Below are 10,434 nucleotides of genomic sequence, written 5' to 3'. Positions count from 1 at the left end.
AAAAAGGGGAAAAAGAGGGAGGGAAGGGAAGGGGAAACGGGGAAAAAAAAAGGGAGGGAAGGGAAGGGAAGGGGGAAGGAAAGGGAAGGGGGAAGGAAAGGGAAGGGGGAAGGAAAGGGAAGGGGGAAGGAAAGGGAAGGGGGAAGGAAAGGGAAGGGGGAAGGAAAGGGAAGGGAAAAAATAAAGACCCAATAAAAATAAAGAAAAAAATTAAAATAATTTCAAAAATCAATAAATTAAAAGGAACTAAAATGAAATAAATAAAAAAAAATAAAATGCCTTGTGCGTTTGGAGCATTTGAACCAAGGGGGATGCCAGGACAAAGGGACACGTGGAGCTGCAGGGGCTGAGACCTGCCGAGAGCCACTATTTGGAGGACGTGCCAGGAACCACCAGGTCCATCCTCACCGGCCCCCCCAGTCCCCTCCTCGCCCCCCGGCTGGGAAGGGACTATGGGGTGTGCGTGGCTGCTCCACCTCCCCCCCAGAGTCATCTCTCCCAGGGACGCCTGCGTGGACGAGCCACCCGGCCCACTACAGGCAAAAATCAAATAAAAACCCAAACAAACCCAAGCAACCAAGAACCAACTTTACATGGCATAATATTACATTCTCTTTTCCTAGTTCCATTCTGTACATCAGAACACTGCAAGGGTTTTTAAACCCAACAAGGCAAAGGCACCTGAGGAGTGAGTCGCACACGCCGACGTGCACACACACACGCACACACGTGCCCCATCCACCTGCGGCGGGCTGGGGGGTTCAGGGCCTGGGGTGGCCACGAACCCCGCTTCGCTCTCAAGGCTTTGGAAAGAAGGAAAACACCCACTCACCACTGAAGGGCTGGGAAAATCAACACCGAACAGATTCGATGGAAGAGGAGAAAACAGCTTAAAAACGCATATTTTTTTTTTTTTAGCTTTGGTGAAAACACCTTTTCCCAAAAAAAACCCTCCCCAGTCAACATTGATTTTTGTTTTTTCTTGTATTTTTATTTTTTCCATTGATCCCGTATTACTGAAGAGACTAATGGATTTGGTCCTATTCACAGAATAAAATTGTTTATTCCCCCTCGGAGAAAGGAGGTGACTCCAAACCGCCCCCCCCCCCCCCCCCCCCCCCCCCCCCCCGAGGAGGGCTGCCCACCACCACCATGTCAAGTGGCACAGACCCCTGGGCGCTGCTCCACCGCAGCCCGCGGCTTCACCGCAGCCCGGCCTGGCGAGTAACTGGCCTCTGCAGCTTTGCAGGCACATTTACAGGGAATCCTTCTATAGCTATCCGAATATGCCCTGACACTACCAGTGGTTTGTTTGGTTTGTTTTATTTGTTGGCTTGTTTTAACTGAAATAACTCTAATTTTTGCTTCTCTTTTTAGAGCTGTGGACAAAGAAACACTCCCAGCAGCACACCAGCGGTGCAGTCTAGATCTCTCCCACGCAGAATTATTCAAGGATGTGCAAAGTGACAGGAACAACTGATTTCTGAATTTCCCCTTTGGTCCAAGCAACACTTTTCCTTTTCAATTAAAAAGAATATTAAAATAAACGTGTGTGTGACACACTGGCCCAAGGATGGCAACCTCCCAGCTACTGCTTATTTAACCCTTTGCTGAGCCCGTAAAAAAAGTAAGGAAGGGGGAGGCGAGATGGTACAATTAATTTGTCCAAAATAACCAAGATCTGATTAATTAGCCTCCAGGGACTCTGTACGCGCTCCCTGCCCAGGAGGTAGTGCTTTCCAGCAGGGTAGTGCTGCTGTTCAAAGAGGCTGTAGCCCAACTCTGCTTTCAGCTGGCCTGCTTCCTCCTACAAACTCAAATATACCACAGAAAGAAACCTGCTTCCAGCTGCCCTCGGCTGACACAGCTCTGCTCTCCTGGTCTGAGGCTTCACGGGTCTGCAGCTGCTCCCTCAGGCACCACCACAGAGGTGACGTCCCCCTTCCCTGCACCCTGGGCTAGTCCCACGAGGCATGGAGAAGGCACCCAGCCCTCAGCAGCCCAGATCCACAGGCACTGGTCCTCTCTGCCTCATTTTAGGCACCCTCTTGGGTTTTACAGAGACCCACCGGGCTCCTCCTGCAGCTCCACTTCCAACATGCATTAGCATCCCTCCAGCCAGCCCCAGCGCAGCATCAGGGACAGGTTAGCAGGGCTATGGCTGTGAGCAGAAAGCCATCCTCGCCAAGGTCCCCTCCAGCTCCCACCCGAACCCTGATGGCTCCCAGCACGAACTGGCCTGGTGCTCAGCCCTGCCCACCGCAGCCATCGACAGCATTTACACATCCCTCTGCACAGCCCATGGCAGAGGTCTCAGGCATCCGTCCGTGGGTGCACCCCACAGAGACCTCCTGCACCCCGAGAAGACCCCTTTTTCCAAGACTTGCACACACATGCGTGCACACACACACACACACACACGCACGCGCACAAAGGCAAAGTCAACACGGCTGCCGCATCATCGCGCCCGACGGTGCTTTGTGCCGAGTCGAGCATCACTCCTTGATTGTAACCGCTTAAGGCACAGAACAGTATTAAATGCCGCCCTGCTGGAGACGCTGGCTGCTCCCACGACCTCCAGGAGGGTTTGGTCCCCTTGTGAACGGGGACACCCGGGTCCCCCCGACTCTGCAGTCTGAGGATCATCTCCTCCGGCTTGGCTGAAGCCCCTTGTCTGTTCCACTGCGAAAGGTGGTGATCGCCACTGAGCATCTTATTCCTCCGCCAGTCCCGGGGATGCTGCCAGCATCACTGTCGTGCTGGGGGGGAAGACAGATCCCATTTCCCGCACTTTCCCCAAGAGATAAGTAACACAGCAAGGGGGGGTGACCCCGGTATCGCTGGCGGCAAGGAGGCTACTTGGTCTGAGGCCAGCACCCGCACAGTCCAGGAAATCCCTCGCTCTGAATTCCTGGCACCAACAGTCCCAAGCGCAGCTTGGAAATCCAACAACGCGGCGGGTGCCAAGCCAGCAATGAGCAAGGGACCTGCGGGGGCCACTGCCAGGACAGCCCAGGGTGGAGGTCTGAAGGCCCCGGGTCTGGCGGCCGCCCCCCTCCCACCGGCGCTTCCCCATCCCCGCTGCCAGGGGCTCAGAGCCCGCAGTTGACGAAGGGATGTCTCAGTAGGTCCTCGGCCGTCGGCCTCCGCTTCTCCTCCACGAAGATCTGCTTGAGGAAGTTGCGGCAGGAGTTCGAGACGCCGTCGGGGAGCTGGGGGTTGGTCGGCTGGGTGGCGATTTTAAAAATAGCCGCCATGGCTTCGAACTCTGCCCACGGTGGCTTCTCCGTTAACATCTCCACCACGGTGCAGGCCACGCTCCTGAAACCACACCAAGCATGCAGGGGTGAGACAGCAGGTTAGGGACTGGGGTGGGGGCTGCGCTTCTAAAGTCTAATCGGCTCTAGGATCGCACCTGCCTCAACGGAGCAAACCTCGCTGTTCACACAGGTCCTTGGCACTGAGCTCTCCACTCCCACTAGCAGAAGCAAACTTGAAAGCCTTGCCCTAAAGCCAGCGGCTTTTCTGCCTATGTTAACTGGCAGGTATTAAGTTTCATAAAAGCATACGAGACACCTTAGCAGAGCATCCCCTGAAGGGAGACTCAGGCATGAGTTTAGACACAACAGTTTCAGCAATGCCACGTAGTTCCCCGGGAAGCTGAGCCAGAACGAGATATGTGTGCCTCCATCTCTGACAGGCATCTGACAAGTAAGACATCAGATGAGAGGCAAAGAGCCTGAAAGGTTTCCCTGTCCTTGCTGAGGAGTCCTTGTCTCAGCAGGGACCCTTCTCTGCCACCTCCATTCACGGTGGCTCCCCAAAAAATTGAACAATGCTTCCCTGTCAGCGGCTGGAGCAGGTGGTGCAGGGTACCTGCCTGCCTGCCTAGGACCCCCTAGGTTTCCCCCGCAAGCAGGACTCTGTTGGAGGACCCAGTTTTTGTGGACCCTACTTGCTTGGGCACCCAACAAAACACACTGCAATGACAGTGCTTCCTCCTCATTTACTGGGAGGATTAGTAGTGTTATCCCAACTCTTTCAGGCTCTAGCTGACACCCTCCACAGATCAAAACGTTCACAACCAGCCAGTGGTTTTGGTTGTTTTTGTGCCTGAGCCACGTGCAAACATCCAGCAGCAGATTTTGACAGGCTGCACAAGATCCCCCAGAGCCTCTGAGCTGGGTTTAGTTAACCTAAAAGCAGCCACCAAAACTCAACACCTCTTTTAGCAACCTTTGTTACCAACCTGCTTTCCAGAATTAAAAAGCAGCTACGGGGTCGAGCTGTGCATGACCCTCACATGTGATAAAAGCTTCCAAAAGCAAGTTGTGATTCTGAGGGCTCCTGTTTTAGGACCTTCAGCTACAACACGCTCCCTTGATATCTGCGTAATCGATCCTAACATTCAGTTTCTATTTCCATCCTTTACACTCCTCTGTCTTCCAACTACTAGCTATACCTGTTGCTCCCATGACAACTTCCCAAAGGGACTGTTTGATTTAAGCAGAAATGGTGAGGTTTCTACTACATTCCTTACCACACATCAGCTTTCCTTCCGTAGCCCTCTCCACTGATCACCTCTGGGCTCATCCAGTATGGCGTTCCCGTGACAGATTTAATCCCAGTCCCAGACATGCAGATGGTCTGGATCCGTTTGCTGGCCCCAAAATCTCCAAGTTTCACATTTCCAGCAGAATCTCTCAAAATATTGGCACCTGGGGTGAAAAGCAAAAAAAAAAAAAAAAAAAAAAGGAACAAAAACCACAAACACAAGAGATGAAGCAGCAACCTGAACTGAAGTGGCTACAGCGAGGAGAGCAGGAACAGCACAGGCAAAGAGCTGGACACAAGGGAGCCCAAAGGGCCTTGCTGGGGCCAGACTCAGCATCACGTACAATCCCTCTCTCCTAAGGCAGCTGTGCTCCGAGAGGCTTGACTCCCACCAGCATCTCCTCACTCCGCAGGTTTCCCAAAAGCAAGCGGTGAATGGGAGATGACAGATCCTCCTCCCCACCCGCAGAGAGGCGAACAGAGCCCCAGATCTCTCTGACTGCCAGGGCCTCCCAACTCAGGTACGTTACACCAGGTTTTCAGATGTGTAAGGGCAGTTAGCAATAACCCCTCTTAAGAACACCTCATATCTGGGCTTCCCAAGCAGGAAGACAGCACAACGTTTTGGTTTCAGCTGCTTGTTTAAGATTCTCACAGTTCGAATTGGTGAATGCTGGGGGCAAAATTACTTGACCAGATCCCAGCACTGTGTTTTGCACAAGAATTTATATTGGCGCACTGCGAGGCTGGGTTGAAAAACTCCAAGCAAGAAGCCTGTCTGTATTATCTACTCACCTTTAATATCCCTGTGGACAATCATATTGCTGTGCAAGTAGAAGACTCCTTGCAGGATCTGCCTGGTGTATTTCCGTGTGACGTTCTCGGTCAGAGCACCGTAAGCTTTTAGCTGGTCCTTTATTGAGCCCTGTTGCAAAGAAACAACACACACCAACTGTAAGGGCCAGCAGAACCATCATGTCAGGAAAATTTAAAAAGTTACTGTGACCAGCTCAAAAAAACCCACACTCTGCCGCAGAAACAGCAAGACAAAAATTCACTAAGTGCTGGATGGAGCAAAGACTTGTTCTCAGCATCCCAAATCCCAGTGGAGAAAAGGGTACAGTCCCTGCCAGCACTACAGATCTTCTTCCCCCTCTAGTGGCTGGCTGTCACCACTAGCTCATGGAGGAGGACCACACTGAGGAGGAGTTACAACTCCAGCGAGGGGACCAAATCGACCAGATCTTCAGGGCCAAGCTGATGAGTCAGTCTTCTGTGAAGCCTCTCCCCCCCCCCCCCAGCTTCTCACAGCACGGAGCACCTGCTGCCATGAGGCAGGCGGACTCACCAGGGGCAGGACCACATGGGACTGCTTCAGCAAGAAGACCCCGGGTAAACAATGTGCAAGTACTTGAATTTCTGCCCCAGGCACGCAGGCTCCTACTGGTTTGATTTCACTGACCAAAGAGGAAAGGAAGCAGGGGTGCAGACATCTAGCATTTGCAAGAGGGTGACCCCCTGCTTTTAGCTCTGTTTTCGGTCCACTTGGAAACAGATGTCCCTCACTATGCCAGAGCTGGGTTTTAACCGGGATGAACCAGGGGTGGATCAGGGGTTCAGTCAGAGAGGTGGCACCCAGCTCTACCTCCAGCATTCAGGTTACCTGGAAAGCAGCAGAAGGGGAAACTCATCCCGTTTCTGCCTGTCCTGCAGCTCTGGGGTTGATCCCAGATTGCCACAGTCCTTCTGCTCTTGGAACAGTGGGCTCCTCTGCTGCAAGTCAGTCACTCAAACCGTGTCAGCTTTTCCACCCACCCCAGTTGTTGCTCTGCCCGGCTACTGCTTTGGCCTTCTGAGGCTGGTGGTGGATCCTGTGGATGGATCTCTTCTTTCCCTTTCACAGGGCTGCTGAAGTAACCCAGGATGCTCTGAAATCGCCCCCTGGTATCAACTCGTATGTAGGGTATGTTCCTTCGCCCACCACCGAGCTAAGCTTCCTTAGCCTGGCCTCCCTCACCCTGACAGGGGCACATCAAACAAGACTGGGAAACAGGGTCTTCAGGGCCTGTGGTCAGATAGACCGTTCTGTTTTCCAAGCACAAATTTTTAAAAAATAGGGCAGGACAGAAAAGACAGTCTCAGCTACTTAATGGGGCAATCATAAGAATGCCAGGCGAACGGTGCACCCGGGCTTGGCCCTGGGAAGACTCTGCCAAGCTGGCTGTGCGAAATCAGAAGCTTTGCAGGACCCAGCCCTGCAGAGCCGCTGCCCTGCAAGGTTCGGGAACGCATTCGCTTCGCTGGCCTTGGGAACCAAAGCCCCGAGCTGCTTTTGTGAAATGGGCTGTTGTTGCAGCACGGAAGTCAATCTGTATTTGGTCAGAGCTCTGGTTTATCGTGTAAAAAAACAAACATTCGACTTCCAGCCCTGCTGGACACTGCCCCCGCACCAAATGTTGGTTTCCTGGCTGCTAACAAACATCGGCACGCTGCAGAGTAAGCGGCAAGGGGCCTGATGAAACTCACGGGGTTTATTCCTCTGGGTCCCCGCCTGGTGGTAAGGCCTGCCAGCGAGATGCCTGCCCACAGGGAGAGAGGAAGGACAGGGCTTGGAAGGGACTCAAACATGTGGAAGTCCACCTGATTGCTCACATGCAAGATGTGTTAAGACAGCTTCTAGCATGTTTACTAATAACTGAAATTATTTGTGACCAGATGACCTAACAGTCCCTCTGACCTTACAAATCTTTGTATAAACAAGGGTTTATCTTCCACACTCTGCGGAATGAATCCAGCTAGACAGGAGGGACTTTGGAGAACAGATCCTCTGACAATATAAATAGCATTTATACCAACCGAAGACTTTGTCTAGAAGACTGACGTAATTCACATGCTCACAAACAGAAAGAGATATTCAACTAATCTGCATACATTCTCCAGCCCCTGCTTAGACTCTCCCAACGCTTTCTGATTCTTCTTCTTCCCTAGGGCTATTTCATCCTCTATCAGCAAAGCCACAGACTGAAGCCACTCCTGCCCAAGAGGATAATGCTATCAACAGAAAGTTTTGTCCCGAACAGGAGAAAACTTACAAGTGAGTAACACTGTTTTTAATACACACGTGCTGAAAGCCACAAATAATTGGTGACAGCTGTGGGTGGACAGTTGTACTATTAGCTTTTCCTGCAGGGATTTGCAATAAATACTTAAGGATGGGCTCAGGCCACAGTGTTTGGAGCCAAATCTGGATCATGTCCCACAATCACTGAGTTCAGATTCCAGACTGTGAACACACCCTGCTCCAGGATTCAAACCGAAAACCTGCCTTCACGGCGTTTGGTGGCTTTTGATTTCACTCGGTGTACATTGAGGGCCTTCACCATGACATCTGACTCACAACCTAAGTCTTCTCGAGCCTTAAGGATGCATCCACTGTTTTGGTCTGGCTCATCAGATATAGAGCAGCTCAGCTGAACAGTTTAACTCCAGATCCAAATTTCACCAGACTCCAGGGCAGTCTAAACACGTTCTCTGTTGCTCAGGACAATCTTTAGCAGGAACTGCACTTACCCCTGGCATGTATTCAACAAAGATAGACAGTTTCTTCTCCTTAGGGTCCCGCAAGCACCCATAGTACTGCACTATCCTGTCATGGCGGAGAGTCTTCAACAGCTGAATCTCACATTCTAAGGCATTCACCTCCTGCAACAGAACAGACGTACTTCGTGACAAAAGGGCATGGTTACTTTGGGAATATTATCCAAATATCGCTTGATGCTGAACACTCTTTTCAGAACACCTGTGAAGCTGCCCACGAGGACATAAGTCACATAAGGCTCAGCAGTGAGAAGCACTGCCGTAAGAAAAAGGTAAGGAGAAAGACAGATGGGATGCACAGGGCCTTGGCTTTGAGACAGGTTTACTCATTATTATTCCTTGTGTTCACGAAGTTTTTCTGGAAAGGTGTGAATGAAGATACCAGCAAAGCTAATGCAGTGCACAGAGTGGGAAGAAGATGAAGGGAGGAAGAAGGCGGAATCTAAGGAAGAGCAGACAGCCCTGCAAGAAACGATACCTGAGACAAAGCAGGCCAACATGACCAAGGAACTAAGCAGTAGAGAAGTCACCAGAGCACGTTGATTGGTGCCACAAGCAATTCGAGACCACTCCAAAAAGGGCAAACACCACATACCCTCCACACACTGCTTTCCATCAAGGACACAGACCCCTCTGCCACCTGCAGCCCACAATTCCCCAAGGGGCTGCAGAACGCAGCCCTGCCCTTGTACTCACTTTACTTGTCTCTTGACTGTCAGGGTCAAAAGGCACCTGCTTCACCGACAGCTCCCGCCCAGTGTCAGCATCATAGCAGAGATAAACTTCCCCAAAAGCTCCTCTTCCCAGCAGCTTCCCCAGCCTCCAGTTCACAGGTGCCTGCAGGGCTACATGAGAGAGGAGAGGGTTAAGAGAAGGGCACGGCAGGGAGACTTCAGCATCAGGGTCCACCTGACCCTACAGAGTGCAGACCAGGCCCGCTGTGAGCTCGCCAGGGCAAGCAGTGAGCCACCCTCTCCCAGGGGCACCATGAAAAAACAGTTCTAATTGCACTAGTGCTCCTGGTCTGTGTGTGGGATGTCTCCCAGTCTGCATTGGTATAAAGCAGAAACAAGTTCCTGAAAAGCGACATTTCTTTAACAGTCCTTCCTCCAAAAACTGCTTCTTAACCCATGTGGGACTTTCTCTGCCCAGCTGTAGGGGTGGTTAGAAGGATACGGCACGGCTGAGCAGCAACCCAGGCAGGGACCAGTAAAGATTTTAATCTCACTGGTCATTCCTATATTGTCGTCCATCCCTGAACAGGCCCAGAATGCACAAATTTTTATAGCGTGGTCAGTCTTGCAATATGACAGCAGCCTGCAACACCATCTTTGGGTGCTGGGGTGACAACAATGTAAGCCAAGGAACAGAGCCTCTGGCTGCATTTGCTCCTACATCCCAAGCCTCATGGAAGCTTCTGGTGCATGAGCACACCGACAGTCCAACACACAAGCAACTTTCTGCAACTCGGCAAGTGATGAACACCAGCTGACCCCAGGCACGCTCTCAGCTCAAGGCCAAGATAAAATACAGTGTGTTCTATTAAACCTTCCTCACTGAGACATAAGCCAGCACAGCGTGCCTTGTGTTGGCGCTGGAATCAAAGTGCATTCACACACGGTTAGCTTAGCTGATGCGCAGTAATTAGCAGGTCACAGTAACTCAATTTTGTGTCAAGACCCAGACGTACTGAGACCTCAGAGACTAGTGGCTTTGATTCACTTACAGTTCCTAGCTTTTGTAGGGGAGGTGCTGAAGACCTGCAGACCTTTTTCACAATTGTTCCACCATTTGGGCCTGTACTCGTCGTACTGCAAGGTGCTGAGCTTGCTGTCCCCATTAAAGCTCTTGGTTCGGCTAGAAGGGACAAGCTGAAACAGGTTCTCCTGGGGGAAGTAACTCCTGGGAAAAGTCCTCCGTCCTGTAGGAGAAAAGGGGAGAGTTACAGCAAGAACACACACACCAGCTTGGATCTACCTACCGCCACCTTCTCATGTCGCTGCCTAGATCCAGTGGTGCACCTCTTCCAATTATGCAAAATAAGTTTAATGAAACTGAAGCAAAGCTGTACGGATATTTTAAATTCAATTCAAGAGTTGTTAGCAGCAGGCATTACATCTAATGCAGATGCTTCTAGAGGGGTTTGCAACAGTTTAATTACATTAGGGGTTTTGTTGGTTGTTAAATCATAAACAAACTCTGAACAGCCAAGGATTTGCGCTGCAAATTATCCTTGCCATCCTTTAAGTCCACAGCACAAATGACCACAGAAGCAGTGCCAGA

At 51.3% G+C, this 10,434-nt stretch overlaps 1 protein-coding gene across 3 annotated transcripts in view; it reads right to left on the bottom strand.

The window, feature by feature from the left end:
• Positions 1-567: 567 nt before the first annotated feature.
• Positions 568-10,434, bottom strand: part of LOC101923251 (mitogen-activated protein kinase kinase kinase 3-like) — an 82,373-nt gene continuing 72,506 nt past the window's right edge. For all 3 annotated transcript variants that reach the window (XM_027791773.2, XM_027791774.2, XM_055805870.1), the window contains 6 exons: positions 9,878-10,072; positions 8,848-8,996; positions 8,125-8,256; positions 5,350-5,479; positions 4,541-4,718; positions 568-3,321 (listed from right to left, as the gene is read on the bottom strand). In XM_027791773.2, coding sequence (XP_027647574.2) covers positions 3,093-3,321; positions 4,541-4,718; positions 5,350-5,479; positions 8,125-8,256; positions 8,848-8,996; positions 9,878-10,072 — 1,013 coding nt within the window. In that variant the 3' untranslated portion in view covers positions 568-3,092. The remainder of the gene's footprint in view (positions 3,322-4,540; positions 4,719-5,349; positions 5,480-8,124; positions 8,257-8,847; positions 8,997-9,877; positions 10,073-10,434) is intronic.

Source organism: Falco peregrinus, chromosome 5, assembly GCF_023634155.1.
Source record: "Falco peregrinus isolate bFalPer1 chromosome 5, bFalPer1.pri, whole genome shotgun sequence".
Taxonomy (NCBI): Eukaryota; Metazoa; Chordata; class Aves; order Falconiformes; family Falconidae; genus Falco; species Falco peregrinus.
The sequence above is the reverse complement of the archived record's forward strand: the minus strand, read 5'-3'. Positions and strand labels throughout refer to the sequence as shown.